General features: G+C 37.6%; 2 protein-coding genes across 2 annotated transcripts; one reads left to right on the forward strand and one right to left on the reverse strand.

Annotated features, from left to right (window-relative positions):
- Nucleotides 1-8,474, forward strand: LOC124645638 (CKLF-like MARVEL transmembrane domain-containing protein 4). Its single transcript, XM_047185458.1, has 4 exons — nucleotides 1-174; nucleotides 3,158-3,302; nucleotides 4,980-5,246; nucleotides 5,538-8,474. The coding sequence occupies exons 2-4, from the start codon at nucleotides 3,168-3,170 to the stop codon at nucleotides 5,688-5,690; spliced, it is 555 nt and encodes a 184-aa protein (XP_047041414.1). The 5' UTR covers nucleotides 1-174; nucleotides 3,158-3,167; the 3' UTR covers nucleotides 5,691-8,474.
- A 39-nt stretch (nucleotides 8,475-8,513) lies between these two features.
- On the reverse strand, nucleotides 8,514-18,110 carry LOC124645635 (conserved oligomeric Golgi complex subunit 4). Its single transcript, XM_047185456.1, has 14 exons — nucleotides 17,903-18,110; nucleotides 17,640-17,837; nucleotides 17,445-17,547; nucleotides 17,007-17,139; nucleotides 16,588-16,708; nucleotides 15,986-16,165; nucleotides 15,384-15,557; nucleotides 14,882-15,009; nucleotides 14,442-14,555; nucleotides 13,861-14,059; nucleotides 13,101-13,353; nucleotides 10,207-10,373; nucleotides 9,580-9,782; nucleotides 8,514-8,654 (listed from the first exon to the last, which is right to left on the reverse strand). The coding sequence occupies exons 1-14, from the start codon at nucleotides 17,987-17,989 to the stop codon at nucleotides 8,612-8,614; spliced, it is 2,103 nt and encodes a 700-aa protein (XP_047041412.1). The 5' UTR covers nucleotides 17,990-18,110; the 3' UTR covers nucleotides 8,514-8,611.
- Between the last annotated feature and the right edge of the window lie 155 nt (nucleotides 18,111-18,265).

The raw sequence follows: 18,265 nt of genomic DNA on the forward strand, positions 1-18,265 counted from the left end.
TCAGTGTCACGATAGTATTACGATTTGGATTTGGTCGCATAGTGGAGCTCGTTCGGGTTATCACCTTATATTAATTTACACCTATTATTAATCGTTGTTGTTAGTGCCGCAACTTTGCCTAAAAACGTAGTCGTTAAGAAAAAGTGATTGTGGTTAGGTTTACATTTAAGTGAGGTAAGTGAATAATTCAATTAATTTTGTGTTAAATTGTAGTGTTGTGTTTATTTCTGATGTATGTTGCCCAATATTAGCTATTTTAGGTGGTGACAAGCGGCATACGTACTGTGTATAACGTGGTTGATGATAAAAACTGAAGAGAACTTTACTTTTCAATTTATTGACACTTTTCAGTCACAAATTGTTATCATCCCAGCTATTATAGCATTTACTGAAAATTTCCTAGTCTGAATTTTTCATACAACGTACGGAAGTTACTCTCGAAATAACCGCGGAAACACCCATTTTAGTGGCTGTTTGGAGCTTATCAATAATATTTTTTCACTAGTTTTCCTCCCACCAATATACAGCATGTTTGTTCTACACTTACAAGATTTTATCAGCACAATCATATTCGACATTATCTTTCTGTATATATCAATTTCAAAATCAAGAAAGTGATTAAATATGAGATTTTGGATTTTTAGTTTACCAAGTGTAAAAGTAAACAACTTTCTCTTTTCAGTATTAACTTGGATATAGACTAGACCTACTGGTTTCACTTTCATGTCCATAATAAGTATAGCAGTACCTATTATATATGTTTATGCCTCATATTGTTTGATTCATTCACAGGCCTCTGATGAAGAATAATTAAGTAAATCTAATATCACAGTACACATGTATAATGTTTAATGCATATTCTAGCTAAGTAAGTTATATAACAAACATTTATTTTAGAAGATACTTTTTTCATGCTCATCCCAAAACTACTCAATGGTTTTGTATATCATGGGATGTTACGTCTGATAAAACACTTTTTATCTTAAAAATGCAGTACCAAAAGGAGCTATTTCCTAATTTAATGTGGCTGCAATCGGGAGCGGACATGCAGAGATAAATTATAACAAAAATGAATAATATTCTAATCAGACAAAACTTTGAAAACAATGAAATAATTTGCTTCTTATCAATATTAAAATACTTTGGGATTGGCCAGTCATTCATTTAATGATGATAAATGATAGCTTAATCAAATTAATAATAATTGCATGCTCTTGTTACATTTTTAGGCTTTGTCAGCCTTCTTATTATTTCACTGCTGACAGGTTTAATTTAACAAGAGCTTTTTTTTTATACTTACAATAACATTAGTAAATCATCACCAGCCTGGCCTTTTCCCAACAATGTTGGGGTCGGCTTCCAGCCTAATTGTTGCTGCTGGGTAAAAGAGTTTTACAAGGAGCAACTGCCTATCTGACCTCCTCAGCTCACTTATCCGGGCATAGAAAATAGATAAAATAACATTAGTCAATCAATAAAAAAATATCTATATGAATCACTAAATTATCTTGGTAAAAGTGTAACATTTACAATACAGCTCAACAACGGTTTGCATGTCACAGCAGTATAACAGATACAAGTGTTATCAGTAAATATGAAATATATCATCTATGATTCATACATTTATCTATGTATTAACAAATAATGCTTTACGAACCTGCTAATTGAAATGTGTATGCAAGGACTATTGTTTATACGAGACTAGCTGTTCCATGTGGTTCCACTCAAGTCACAAGGGAACTTATTTTACACGTCCGTATAAAAAGTAGCCTGTGTCCTTTCTCAGGGTCTAATCTAGATTATCTGAGAACAGAATTTGATTTTAATCGGTTCAGTAGTTACATCTGTATAAGTTTATTTATCCTTGAATTAATTTCCTTACAAGTGCCTAAAACAAGATTGTAAAAACTATGATCATGTTTTTACCTTCTCTGCCGAGTTTGTGCACGCTAAGTTAAAAGAAATAGTTAGACCACATAAAGAGATAAACGATAAGAATACTAATAAGTTTCTAATACGATAAGGTATCCTATTGAGTATTAATTGATTCATACAATTAAAGATGCATAAAATTAAGGCTTATGTTTAACTGATCACCAGATATAGTAACAAATAGCAGACAAAAATAGTAAATGATCACCAAAATGAAACTCGCATTTTAATGTAAAACTATAACCAAAGTTTTAACACTTTTCTATCCTATTTAAGTGAAATTATTCCAAAATAAATCATGCGTAAGCCAAAAATAGTAAATGATCACCAAAATTAAACCACCATTTTAATGTAAGATTATAACCAAAGTTTTTAAATTCTGCTATCCTATTTAAGCAAGATGAGTCCAAATAAATCATTGTTATCCCAAAAGTAGTAAATGATCATCAAAATTATACTAGCATTTTAATATAAAATGATAATCAAAGTTTTTACATCTTCCTATCCTGTTTAAGTAAACTGACTCCAAAAAAATAAGTTTGGCCTGATACAATAAATGTAATAAGATTATGGGGACCCTTTTCCTGCACTAGGGTGGAAAATTGTCTATTGCATGCCTCTAACTAAACAGTGCGATAAGAGTGTGTTTTCGAGGGAGTGTATTGAGAAACACATTCTTCTTCTTCTTTCTCCTGCCCTGTTCCCAATTTTACTTGGGGTCGGTGCAATATGTCATTTTCTTCCATTTTCCCCTGTCACTCGTCATACTGACACTCACGCATGCATTGCAAGCCGGACACATAAGTTAATATGGCATCATAATACTTTATTTGGTAATAAGCCTACATTTTATGGCAATCACAGTGACTTATTTAGGCAAAAATAATACATTAATTTGGTCGTCAAGAGTTGGTGATCATTTACTAAATTTGGTGGTTGAATACAATTTAAAGTGAAGTCGTGACTAAAATAGCTGGTACAATTACATTTTAGACTTTATTTTTCTGGTTTTCAGTAGATATTTCTGGTTACAAAACTAAGGGTATCAAAGCATTTTATGGTGGTCATTATATTTGTTCCCTAAAATTAATAAATAAATTATGTTTACTGATACAGACAGACTTACAAACACCCACTCAGCCCTATCTAATATGAATATTGTTTTCCAAAAACATACACTTTCTCATGGAGTTACGGAATAAAACCTAAATTTCTTCATCTCCAGATAATCAAAGATGGCAGAAGTAGGCTTCCCTGGGCAGCACACGACGACGACGACCGTCACGTCCAGCACAGCCGTCCAGACCAACATACGGTTCGACCCTGCCTACATCAAGACTGTACCGGGCATACTGAAGATTACTCAAGTTGTAAGTATTTTTTATGATTATATGGTTCTTTTGTGATTGTATGGTGCCTTAGGGGAGTATCAATTCAATTCAAAAACTGATATACAAAGCAGGACATCATTCTGAAATCACCCTAATGAGGACCCTATTCCTGATAATGACTTTACATAGTTAGGTGTGTATTAGGGAAGACAGAAAGTTATACCAGATTAAATATCCACCCTCTTATAATGAATAACAATATCCAATTGGAATCCAGCACCCACAACAAGATCTCAGACATTGGCACGTGGAAACCCTGAAAGAGTTTTTTCCTCAATTTGTAGTGACTCGATTTCTGCTAACATATAAAGTTTCCAGCAATACAGCATAATCAATACAAGAATACCCACAGTTAACGCGGTTCAAGCACCTGACCTATGTTTTATTCATAAGGTAAAAGGTTAAGTCCTTGCACGAAACTAACTCAATGTCGTGTTATCGCCGATCGTTCTATTGCCGTTAATTATGACGTGGTTAAGGGACCGTGGCCTTTTTACTTGCTACATGAGTGTTAATTGAATCGTCACGCCTAGTCCCGATGGGGACAGACAGACAGGGCGTGCTTATTCCCCAAGCAACGGTACCTACCTGTGCCTGAATGTTTTCTATGTGAGTCAACGTTAATATAACACAATGACGGCAAAACATAACTTAATGCCGTCATCAGCCGCGACCTCTACCTACATAAGCTGAGATTTATGCGTCTTATGCTCATAGAATCTTGTTTTTGTATGTGAATACAAATTGCTTAAGTAAAACAATAGAATTTGAGCAATGCTACTATTTAGTTCGACAACAAAGATATTTAAATAACTAAGTAGTATGTACATTCGAGGAATAATTTTCTATATGATTCAACAATTCAATGATATCAATAAAATGCTAAGGTATTTAAGTAGCAATAAAGGAAAGTGTTTCCCTTTCGTTTCCTTTATTGCAGCTAAACCATTTGTTCCACGTATGTTTACGTCGGAACTTGCGCAGTTCTTCGAATACATTGCGACATCGTTTCTTTGTAAAAACTTGCTTGAATTGTCTGAGCGTTTAGACCTTGGTAATCGGAAGGCCTGTCTAGGTTTAACGTAACTTTTATCTATAACTAGCGACCCGCTCCGGCTTCGCACGGAATAACAGTATTTTCCCACTATTTATAAATATTTTATACTAGCTGTTGCCCGCGACTTCGTCTGCGTGAGCAATATAGAATTTCCAATTTCGTTTATTTAATCATTCATTGCTCAACCCCCGTAGGTGATAGCGAGATATTATATAGCCTATGTGTTGAACCGGCCACCCAGTAATAGTCATGCAAAATTTGATTTAAATCCATGCAGTACTTTTTGAGTTTATCCGGGACAAACATACAGACAAACAGCCATACAGACAAAAATTCTAAAAACTACATATTTGGGTTCAGAATCGATTATGGATCACCCCCCAAGTATTCTTTTTAAAAAATATTCAATGTACAGTTTTGACTTTCCTATCATTTTATTATATGTATAGATTATACATATAAACCTTCCACTTGAAACACTATCTGATAAAAACCGATCGGTTGCGTAGTTTTGAAGATTTAAGCTTACATAGGGACAACGGGATAGAAAAAGCGACTTTGTTTTATATTATGTACTGAAGTCAGATTTCTGATTCCAGTTATGCAGTCTCCTAGGCTTCATCTGTATACAATGCTCTTGGTTGAGCAATCGAGGCAAGGGTTCCTTCTTCAGCTGGATTTCCATGATCGCGTTCTGGTTCACCGGTATCTTGCTCGGCCTCTACCTGTTCCACATCTTGGAGAAGTTCTACAAGATACCCTGGCTGAAGATTGAGTTTATCTTCTGTGCGCTGTGGACCTTCTTCTATTTGTTGGCCTCTATTTTGGCGGCGACCGTCCATGATAACCCTCATTCTGCTGCTGCGGTAAGTTTCAGTATTTTTGACAAACCTCTACCTTTTTACCCGACTTAGATTGAGGGTGCCTATCTTACTAAGATGTAACCTGTCATTCTATTAGCGCTATCTGGGTGGGCTGGAAGACCACAAAGTTGGAAAAAGCCTAGCTAGCCTAAGATTATTTTTAACTACCCTTTATTGAGGAACGTCTAATTTACTCTACTCTTGCTTATTACACTTAATATTATGACCTTCAAATACCGTACTAACTCTTAACAGAAGTAAAAAAAACTCAAATAAATAACTTCCAATTTCCAGTTCTTCGGCTTCGTAGCAATGATCGCGTATCTAATAGACGCGTACCTCAAGTTCGTGGCAGTCCGCGCCGGCGGCCTCGCGCAGGGCACCCGCGTCGTCTCCAAGCAAACCACTTCCACGGTCGAGTCGCCTCCGCCTCGCGTCGGGTACTAGGTAAGCCTTACCTCATACCCGATACCTAGTACTGGTAAGGTATGTAGGATATGTGGGGTGTAGGGGAGCTAGTCCTAATGTTACATGCTGGATAAAAGGAATTTAAATGAGACTTTATGTGAATTTTATAATTTGATAGGATAGGGTTGGACAACCAGTTGATTAAAGTGGTTGCAATCAATCCATTGGAGATACATTTTATTTTCTTATCTTGCCCGATCTAACTGGTTGGCCACCCTTATCAAAGAATAATATTATGTCTTTTTGTGAAGTCGCTTAGTGTAAAGTAAATTGCTCACACAGTTTAAGGAGTCCCCAATCACGCCTGTAAAAAGTTAAAACGTCAAAAAGACATTGGCACTGTAAAATGCACTAATGTTGCTCGCTTAGTGATAGGAATACGATTTGTTATATTTAAATATATTTGAGAGAATTAATCTTAATGTTTAACTGTTTGTGTGTTGCCAGTATTAAAAAATAAATTGAGTACACGGTTAAAAGTTACAATTTGTGTGTTCTACTCAAATCACAAAGGTGACAATTTAAGCTCAATAATTTGCTCTTCTGGTCTACACGTTAGCTGTTTAAGTTTAATATTAATTAATAAGATTAACCTTGAACAAAATCATGTACTTAACAAATGTTTTAGTAAGTTTTTTACGTTAACTACAGCCATTGTTAATCATCGAACTAATTTAATTATATATTTTGTTTTATTCTGCAGTATTCAGAGTTTATATCAACATTTATATACTAACTTATTTATTGATCCTCATGTGCTATCATAACCCCATTTAATTGTTTTAATATTTTGTTATGGCAACAAAATTGGGGTGTATAACGGTTTAACCAAAGAATAATGTACCTACAGGGTGTGATGGCTCAAAAGTTGATCTGATTGGAAAGTAATCATGACAGTTCACAAAATATATTCTTGTATTTTAGAAATTGACGGACAAGTCATTATTATGAGCATGTGTGACATATAAAATTAAAAATATTGTAGTTATAGCACTACACGATATTTATATAAATTACAGTTTTTAACTTTATACGCCTTCTTAGAGCCTTAACACTGTGCCTTGTGTTCATAAGAATTTGACAATTTGTATTAAAAAGCTTAGATTTAAAGTATATCTATATATATATATATAATGTAAGCACTGTATTTTTCTAATTACAGTATTTTTTAACGCCGATAAAGTTTTATGAGACCAATTTTTTCCTTTTAATATTGCCATTTTTAAGATAAATTAAATTAAACAATTTCTTTTATATGCAATAACTTACATACATCCAGGACAACTTTTTTTTGCATAGTATTGTACAGTTTAAATATATTTTTAACTGACTAGGTTAGTTTACGTTATAATTAACCACCGCGTTAAATATTAATTTCCCAATCAGGTACATATGTATGCTGTTTGTTGAAACATGTTTGCTTTTATTAAGATAAGATAATTTTGAAAAAAAAAATTGCTTTTTTTTAAACACGAGCCGATTATACAAACGCAATTGAATTTGTTGTTAAAAATAAATAATCTAGATTATTAATTTCAGTTAATATTTGCAGTTTAACAGCCAGTTTCATTTCATTTCATCAAAAGTTAAAGCCAAAGTAAAAGTCAAAGTAATGTCTAAAGTAAAAGTAACGGTCAAATTCAATTTTTCTATTAGTTTTGCTGTCACTTTAGCCCTGAAAAAACGTATTTGACCGTTACTTTTACTTTAGACATTACTTTAACTTTAACTTTTGATGAAGAAACTGGCCGTAAGAAGTTATTAAGAAATACAATTGTAAAAGTTTGAAAATGAATTTATTATATGATTTAATATTTAACCTAATGTATTAATTGTTGGTTAAGAGTTAGGTTATTGACCACACAAGCACCTTTGCAATTTTATAAAGTATTTTGGGAGTATTTAACATGTAAAATGCCTTATTAAATAAGAACTAAGTAGAGTGATAGAATAAGTTAATTTCCTATACAGCTTTCCTATTTTATGTATTTTTTAAAACTTCAAGTGAAGGTGGCTTACAAATTATTTTTCGATGCATTAAACACTAAGTTTATTTTGCTTTTAATATTTTTACTAATAATTACGGCAGATTTCTATTATTGCAATTTTTGTTCCTATTTTATACAATTTTGTAAAAAAATGCTGATTTATATAAAACTATTTCAACATTATTTATTTGTGAATGTGGATTATCATACTTAATTCCTCTATTTGCTAACTTTCATGCTGCTCAAAGTATCTAGTTTTTTTCTACTTTAATCTATAACAGCATTTTATATTTTTGAAGTCGAGTTAAAGGCTGTATTTCTAACGTCTATGCATTTCGGTAACTATTTCTAATTCAATGCTTTTCTACTAAATGTTATATTTTTAGATGTTATTGTATGTATTCACAGTAAAAAGGTGCCTTACAGAATTCCACGTATTTTTCTATATGTATTACTTAACATATCAGCATTATAAACCAAATGATACAATGTAGAAGTGACATTCATAAAAATATTATTTTAAATTTTTGAGAACTTAGATTTTATAAGTTTATTTTTATCTATGGTGCTTTTAACTCTTTTTTATGACATTCTCTCTGATTTTTATTTGTTATACGACTTTCATGGTCACTTCTAATTTGTGTCATGCACAATATTATTTGTACACTGTGTATTAAAATTTTTACTTTATTGAAATCTTATCAATCAATGTTACTAAATAAATGTATTTGAAAATTATACGACATTGTATAGAAATTAAAACGTGTTAATTATATTTTGTTGTTTTATTTAAATAAAAATAAAAACACGACTGTTAATTTAGGTAAATAATTTTATTTTAAATGCAATATAGGCAATAATAATATATTTGTGTTAAAATAGTTTAACATTTCTACGATATAACAATAAATACTATAGCTTCACTCGCTTGATGTCTTCCATTTTGAAATCGGTCCTGAAACAAAAGGAACATTGAGTAAATGGCCACAGTTAATCATATTTTATTTTTAGTAAGGGCGTATTCAGATGACACGCGCCGCTCACGCACAGCACCCGAGCACGCGTAGTGCCCGCCTTAAACCCGCACACGCGCTGCATCCGCCTCGCACACGCCTCGCGCCCACATAAACTACTAGTGACTGGACTACTTCGTTCACTAGGCATAGTGGCTTCCAGGTATCAACGCGTACGCGGCTCGGGTGCAGAGCGCGGGTAGGGCGAGTGCAGGGATGGCGCGAGGCGGGCGCGGGGCGAGCGCGTGTAGACCTCGTTAAATGCAATTTGAGATCTATTGATGCATTATAAGGCTCAAATTCTTATTTAAAAAATTTCGCGGGTGGCGTGCGCTGGGCGTGCGCGTGTCGTGTGAACGCGCCCTAATGGTGTTTTCTGTCTTCAATGACAGAATATGATAATAAATAGTCTTGGTTATTTGTGGCTGTCATTTGAATGAATATGGTAGTACAGTGAGAGCTATGTCGACTGTTGCGCTGTACAATTCATCGATGGGTCCCGAAGCACAGAGGTGGGGCACTTTTCTCTGTGACGCCTATTTTTGTATGAATTCGCGTCCGTGCCCCGCTTAAAGCACTTTCAGGCTTCACGAAGCCATGTATTTATTTATCCGTACTTCTTCATAATATACAAGGACGAAGGTATTCTCTACCAGTTTGTAATGTGTAGTAACTCGAGCTGAGATAAATAAGAGCGACAAATGATTCAAAATCAAAAATCATTTATTCAAACTTAGCTGCAAAACAGCAATTTTTGAACGTCAGGAAACAAAAGACAGCCCCAAAACGCCCTTCACCACTTAGGTGTTTTTGCTGGGAAGAAGAGGCGTGACAAACTCCCCAGCAACCATTTTGCTGGTCACTGACCTGCGTGCCAGTATATCCTTCGCAAGTGGTGCAGCCAGTCTCGGCGTGGGCAGCAGCGCGTGCGGCGCCTGCGCCGGCGCCTCCAGCGCGAGCAGTGCGGCGGCCTGCGTCAGCCGGGAGCAGCGCTCGCGAGCCCCGCCCGCGCTGCTGCCCGCCCACGCTGCCAGGCGACGGGCGCGACGCTCTACTGCTAGACCGCCTTCCTGTGAATTACATATAAAAGAAATCTAGTGTAAATAAACGCACAATTATTTAAGCACATACAGGAGACTGCGGGGTAAAAAAAATGAGAAATACCATAAGGAAAGTTGATCAGTAGGTAGATATTTGTCTTTTTCTAGGTCTAGGTGAAAATGACCAAAATGATCAGATAGGAGTGAACTCACGAGATGTACAGATTCTTTGAAACATCAATTTTTGCCGGATTTCAGAGAAGACATGTAAATACAGAAACGGTAACGTTCCTTGTACCTCGAACCAAACACTCACATTTTGGCACCCTCGTTATTTTGTACATTTGCATTATTATATCTCCTCGAATCATTTTGTTCTCCATGTACTCAAAAAAAAACCCCATTATCATCCAAACTACGTTCAATTTCAACTTTTCTTCTACTTAATACGTACCCGATCATATCTGTTATGCAGTATAGCCTGCTCAGCCCTTGTGGTGAGGTCGGCGAGCGCGGCCAGCAGCAGCGCGTCCACCGACCGCCCCGACACCTGCGCCCGCGCACCTTCTGTGAACTGCTCCAACGCTTGAGGTAAAGCGTCCGCGTCGTCTTCCATCTCGTCTGGAATGTCGTATATTGAAATTAATTGTGTTGCTGGGGAGTTTGTTCCACCACTTCTTCTTCCCAGCAAAAACACATAGGAAGTGGTGAAGGGCGGGCGTTTTGGGGGCTGTCTTTTGTATTGACGTTCGAAAAGTGCTGATTTTCAGCCTACTTTGAATAAATGACTTTTGATTTTTGATTTTGATTTTAATAACATAATATTAAGTTATTTGAAGCGAAAAAATTTTTGTCACAAAAAACATTTGCCACAAGTTCGCCCAAATTGAATCCTGTCTTGACGGTTCTTCAGACCATACCCCCATTATCCTAAGACTGTGTAAAACCGTTGTCTATCATGAGCCTAACGACGTACTCTATAATTATAAAACTGACTGGGATAGTTTTAGAGAGTATGTTGAGGACAAGATTAACCTAAACCTTCCTCTGAAATCACCTGAAGATGTAGAAAACGCATGCCTGTACATTACTAATCTTGTACAAGTAGCTGCATGGAACAGCACCCCTGAGCTTAAGAGACTGGCGCACAAATCACTTACTCCGCTCGAAGTCCGAAGAAAAATTGCTGAAAAGAGACGACTACGTAGAATCTGGCAAACATCACGTCACGAACAGGACAAAACTCTCCTTAACCGAGCAATCAAGGAACTCAAAGAGATTCTTGCGAACGCTAGAAACAAAGAAACGCAACAAAGGCTAGAGAGAATGGCCCCTCATGCTAATGGGATCCACTCTTTATGGAAAGCGACTAAACACCTACCATCACCGCAACAATGTTACCCTCCTATCAGATCAGGAAATTCGTGGGCCCGTACTGACCAAGAAAAGACCGACACTTTTGCCACCCACCTTGCCAACGTCTTCAAACCTAACGAATCTTGTGTCCCTGAGAATCCTGAAATAGATATCACTCTCAACCAGGACTTACAACTTTGTCTACCACTGCAACCAACATCTCCACGCGAATTGTCCAGATTAATATCCACAATGAAATCCAATAAAGCGCCAGGATTTGATTTGATTACTCCTAAAATACTTAAGGAACTGCCCCGCAAGGGACTCGTCTTTCTCACTACCCTCATCAATGCGTCTCTTAGAACCTCATATATACCTGCTCTCTGGAAAATCTCACAAATTGTGATGATACACAAACCAGGAAAGCCGACCGACGAAGCTTCGTCTTACCGCCCTATTAGCCTAACTCCAGTACTATCAAAGCTCTGGGAAAAAGTAGTACTAAATAGGCTGAAACCATACCTTTTGGAAAATAAAATCATCCCAGATCATCAATTTGGTTTTCGTGAACCTGCTCAATGGTAGAGTGTTACCATTGAGCAGGTTCACCGAGTCTACCGCACCATAAGGCAATGCATGGAAAACAAGGAATACTGTTCAGCTGCCTTTCTTGACGTCCAGCAGGCTTTCGATCGTGTATGGCACAAAGGACTACTGTGCAAGATAAAACAACTCTTGCCCCACTCATTTTACCCCCTAATGAAACCTTAGTGACAGGTATTTTCAAGTTAAACTGCGTGACGCAAGATCGTCCCTTGTAGCGTGCCTTGCAGGGGTACCCCAAGGCTCCGTTCTGGGCCCAGTATTATACAACATCTTTACCAGTGATCTCCCACAATGTCCTGACGTCTCTGTTGCAACCTTCGCTGATGATGCAGCATTCTTGGCCTGTAACAATGATCCCAAAAAAGCGAGCTGCATATTGCAAAAACAACTTGACCAGACCTACGACTGGCTGAAGAAGTGGCGAATAAGAGCTAGTGCGCCCAAATCGCACCACATTACATTTACGCTCAGACGTGGAGACTGCCCCCCAGTCAACTTGGGTCATGACACTCTACCTCGGTCAAGTTGTGTAAAATACCTAGGATTCTACCTGGAAAGGAGACTAACATGGAAAGACCACCTAAGGACAAAAAGGACAGAAATAAACTACCGTTTCAAAAGACTCCTTTGGCTACTGGGTCGACAATCTGCATTATCACTGAGTAACAAGCTAAGAGTGTACTGCGCCATTATAAAACCAATCTGGACATATGGCATCCAACTGTGGACCTCTGCTAGCAAATCGAACATTATGTGCATACAAAGAGCCCAAAACAATATCTTGAGGGTCATAGCGGCTGCCCCTTGGTATACTCGGAACTCAGAAATCCACCAGTATCTGGAAATGCCAACTGTTCATGAAGAAACCAAACGGTACCTCAACAGATATAAGGAAAGGTTGAGCTCCCATCCAAATCCTCTGTCACAGTCACTACTGGTGCAGAACCATCTAAAGAGACTCAAGAAAGCTGACATTGTGCTGCCTGACTAAATAGAATTGGGCACTGGCCCCATTACTATAAATACCCTTCTAGTATCTCCACGCATCTGATCATAGTCTTAGTAGACTGATAGCAGATCAAAAACACAAAGGAAAAAAAAAAAAAAAATTTGAAGCGAAAATCAATATGGCTAGAAAGAATGTAACTTGCAAAGCAGATAAAAGATGGAAGGAGAAAATATGCAGCGCCGACCTCAAATAAAGTTGGCATAAAGACATGCTAGTTTTAAAGCAAGAATTGCGTTTCCAGCTGTCAAAAGTTCATTTTGGTCAATATAAAATGTGACTTTTTAGACAACAAATAGATCACCATTTCCAAAATTAGCAAACTAAAAACGATAATTTCAAAAAATTCAAAACTAATAACTGAATCAATCTTGACCTACCAGCATGTGGCGCCGGATCGGCCAGCCTCTGCGCCCAGGCCGCCAACTTCGGCTGCAAAGCGGCCACCAGTGCCGACAGTGCCAACTCATGCGCAGCCCTGAAGGCGGCCGCCGCCGTGCCCAGCCCGGCCGCGCAGGACGTGAGCTTGGCGAGCTCGGGCGGGCCGCGGGCGAGCGACGAGGCCGCGGCGCAGGCTTCGCTGGCGAGCCGCTCCGACCATTCCGCGCCGGCTTCTGCTTCGTTCATGTGTGCCTGGTAGTGACGATAGATTATATTATCAGCTGTATTTTGCTACCTCGCAAGTCAGTTCAAATACTTAATTTACCTAAATACATTTAACTGTTAAAAAAGTTATAAGTGAGTCTGTCAGTCGTAGAGTTAAGGACATTTGAAGGTGTTTAAGCCGATTTGCATAATCAAAATTGTTTAATTGAACAACGATTTAAGAGACAACGGTGTTGCTATTGCTTCTTTGATAGGGGTTGCATTCTGGGCACATATATCCAGTATGGGTAAAAATTAAAAAATAATATATACATATAGATTCACTATATTACATTCAGGTACATGACAAAGTACGAAGAGAGTGTATATAAGAAGAGTTTTGATCGATTGATGATAGAATGATGATTTGATGATAGAACGGAATTGGCAAGGTTCATAGGGATTATCTAATGGATTACATTAAGGTGTACCTATAAGTGTGTCATTGTAAGTAAACTCATATTTCTTACTCATGCCTAATTCACATAAACTGACCAAGTACAGCATCCTCTGCGCCTCAGCATCAGGGTCATCCATGGGTCTCTGCGGCCTGGGCGAGGCTAGCGCCAGCGGCTCTATAGGCGGCGCCCGCAGCCAGCGGCGCAGCGCGGCGGCGGCGCCTCGCTCGAGCTGCGAGGACACCTCGTTGAGCACCGCGCACGCGCCGTCTACGCTGCACGACGATACTGCACGTCTGGGGAGATAAATATGGTAGATACGTTCAATACATGGTTTGAACTATCTATACGCTTGTTTAAAATTATCTGAATATGTAATAGCATGGGAAATATTTCCGCCACCAATGATAATCTGACCACTTAGATACTACAATATTCCAGTTAGAATTCCGCAGGGCAAAAGCGCGTTCTACAATGCCGATATCAAGATACTCTTTTCTGAACGTCCATTTCAAAATATCTTTTATTTCTAAGAAATAAGTTTTATTGTCCTTTAACTAATAACAAAATCCAATGTACGTATATCGATCGAGAAGGATTGAGAGTTAATCACCACGCTTACTCAATGCTGGTGATTTCTTTAATAGAAACATAATATCATATAGATACCACACTCACCTGATAACTTTCCTAGCTATAAAGAAAACATCATCAACCAAGCTGGATGTGGTAACCCCAATCTGTGGTGTTGCCATCTTCAGTGCTTTGTTTACGCTCTCCTCCAAAAAATACCTAGAGATTTAGAAAAAAAACTGTAGGATCAGGACATAAAGGAATATTCATACTATAAATTAGATAGAAGATTTTTTTAAATATGTACTACCAGCTTCACTCTTAGACATATACTTAGGTATTTCCCTGATTGTCATTTTTCTAGTCTTTTCCCAAAATTGTTTTACCTGGTCAACTTCCAGTCTAACAAAATGCAGCTGAGTATCAGACTTTTACATGGAGTGACTATCCGTCTCAGTTACCCAAACATCTCCTTGGAAAGACTGGTTATCAGATTATGGTTATATTATAAAATCTTAATCTATTTACTGTCACAATTATTTTACCTTTCTAATGCTAAATAGTAAGCGAGTATGTCCTGCGCAGTGCGCATAAGGTCACATTCAGCAATAATCTTCTCCACAGCATCTATGCATGCTTTCTTCTCCGCGTCTTTTAGAGTTGATGCATCTGCCTGTATCAAGAGTAGATGTACTTTTTAAATTAAAAGTGTAAGTAAATAAGTGAGTTTGCTGCGGCGTTTCTTCAGTTTATTACTGTACCCAGCAAAAATACAGGTATGTATTTTACTTGTACTAAAAAACTTTAACAATATTTTTTTGTTTGTTAAAAAGTGGTTTCACCACTAGCGCTTTGGGACTGCCATTTCAAACTTGGCGTTCATGTGTTAAAGTCTAATTCAATGTCTGTTGTTTTTTAAATTCAACTTTAATTTAAGATTATTGCTTCTTGCTTAAAACTTGCAAATCTTAATTTAAAAAAAGATTGGAATATTAGGTACTACATAACATAACATTGTGTCGAATGCTCACAACAACACATACTAACCTCAGTCTGCCTCCTAATAAATGTAAAGTACAGCCATATCCTGGAGTGCGTGAGAGCTAGTTCAGCCAGCACCGGCTCCGCGCTCAGCGCGGAGCCCACGCCCCGCGCCGGCTCCGACTCCAAGCGACGAGCTGCCACCATCTCCGTGAACACGCGACGTACGCCGGCACATACCTACGACATATTATACGATAAGCTTGGCTGCTTAAAATATAGCAGAATAGTTGGTCTGTTACAGAAGAAGTTTTATGAATTCTTAAACTCACTATTAACTTTATTAATATACAAGTCTAGACTTCAAAAGAGACTGTTAAGTACAAAGAGTAGAAGAAAGAGACTCCTTGAGTTTGTTTATTGTTTCTTTTGAAGGTAATCAAGTTTAAAATATTGTCGTGTTTAGGAATTTTTGTAAGCCATTTGACAGAAATAAATATGATATATCATAAATGCTTTAAATAAATGCAATGTCAGTAAAAAAACTGCAAAGTTTAAATTCATTGTGAAAGGAACTAAAAGACGACTAGTGCAGATTTTTTGACAAAATATATTGTCTACTGTGTATCCAGACTTTGCAAGACACAACAATAGCGTATCATTCATACATGTGGCTGCAAAGCCCGCAGTGCCCTAGGCAGCTTGCCGGGCGCCGGCGCCGCCGTCCGCCGCGCGCGCTGCAGCGCCGCGCCGCCCGCCTCCACCGCGCGCGTCACCGCGTCCGCGAACACCGCCGCCTCCGACCGCGCGTCCGCCACCACGCACGCACGACGGATCGCTACGTCTGTCTAAGAACAAACAGCAATAACTTAGGTATAACATAAAAAAATAATGTTATATTTAAATTTCCCACTACCAGTTCACAAACGCAAATATCGGAAATGTGTCTTAAATGATACATGGGAAGTTTTATGTTCTTCAATAAGGCTTTCGATAGAGTGTATCATTAGCAGCTCCTAAGAAAATTATTAGTTTTATGAAACTTTAAGGAACTTAAATAACACATTTGATTTATAATTAAGTCAACATACTTTACATCGCAATCAAAAGAATCAAAGTAGTGACCAACTTCATTTAAAGTTTCGGTATCCCACAGGGTACAATTTTGAGCCCAACCTTATTTTTCATTACATTATGTAAAATTTATAACAAAATAAAGGTACAATGCTATGAAAGAAAATAGCCCATAACATTTTCTATTATAACTTACTTGTGTGGCAAGATATTTGGCTAGGAGATCTACTCCCTCCTCAGCTCGTCCAATCTGTGGGAACAGTTTGAACAATCGCTCCACATTCTGTTCATCTTCCTTGCGAGCTGCTTCCTCAAACCTTAAAAATAACACAACTAACTTGAAGTTCTTTATTTTTTCCATACTAAGTGTCAGGAAAACTTTTTTATTTTTATTTTATTTTATTTTTATTTATTTATTTTTATTAAGTGTCAGGAAAACAACAAACATTATTTTTTTAAAGGTTTTTGGACTAGCAATCGACCATCAGTTGGGACATACTTTATTTATTAATTTGTTTTCAATTTTGGTTCATGACGATTTATATTATGGTATTGTATTATATTGTAAGTTTTGTGCAACAAACTTGGCATGTGTTAGTACTTGTCTTTACATACTTGCGTACTAGATGTTCATATAGTGTGTTCGCCGCTCTTGTCATGGCGTCACGAGGATCTGGTGCACCTCGTGCTCTGGCTGCTGCTACTGACCCAGGGTCCATACTAAGGAACCGAGATACATGTCCAGCACCTGTAGCAAGATGATTTTAGTGTTACTGATAGTTGTAAGCCTTTTATGAGCAGAGCAATGAGGATAGTCTTTTGAAGTAAATAGATTTAGGTTACAGAACTTTTATTCCTAGCTTTCATTGATTGGAATAATTGCATTGAAAGGATTATAATAGTATAGGATATACATGTATCTGTCTATTTCCTTTGTAAAACTCATGTATCACAATAAAATGATTACTGGATGCTCTATGCTCCTAGATATGCATTACTGTGATTGTAAATGTAGGTGTAGCAAATGTATTAGTCTGATCTCTCTCAACATACCAGTTTCATAATCATGTGCCTTTATAGCAGCCTCAACTCCAGCACTACACAGCTGCAGATCTATCAAATCATGCACACGCCGCTGACATTCTGCTACGCGAGACTGGAAACACATACAAAACAACATATTAAATACTCAATACAAAGGCTACTCTATTTATTCACCTAGCCCATAAAGATAGTGGAGTTACTTACCCTTGCCAGGTCCAGTTGTCGCACTTTAGCGCTAACATCCCTCGCAAGACCGGCAGTCTTATCCACCATGTCTGCCGCAACTTGAGCATCAGTCTTCACTTCATTCAGCTTCGTGTAAGCCTGGCTCGCTGCACGGAGACGTCCCTCTAGGGAGCATGCCCGGGACAGCACTCCAGATAACGCCTCATCAACCTCCGACTGAAAAACAACTTCGTTTACAAGAGAAACCTTCTGCCATCGTCATCAAAACAAATCAATCTTACCTCTTCTTTTTCAATTTCGTTGAGCGCTTTCTGCAAGCCCTCGTCAGTAGATACATCGTACTTCTCTAGAAGAAGACTCAGTGACATTTCCAGCAAGTTCAAGTAATTAGCAAGATCTTCGATTGTCAGCTTATTTTTATTTGGAAACAATTCACAAAATCTGCGGCCTCTGTAGGAGCTGGCAGCAGAACTGTCAAGTGTCAACAAATATGTGTCAAATGCAATGTCTGTCAGCAATGGAGTGTCATGTCAGTTCAATTTTTTCCAACAGCTGTGAATTATAAGATTTGCTAATAAACAACTACGTTTTATAAAGTTATTGAAATCAACTCGAAAAATTACCTGGTTTTGGTAAGATATATT

This window comes from Helicoverpa zea, chromosome 3 (assembly GCF_022581195.2).
Source record: "Helicoverpa zea isolate HzStark_Cry1AcR chromosome 3, ilHelZeax1.1, whole genome shotgun sequence".
NCBI lineage: Eukaryota > Metazoa > Arthropoda > Insecta > Lepidoptera > Noctuidae > Helicoverpa > Helicoverpa zea.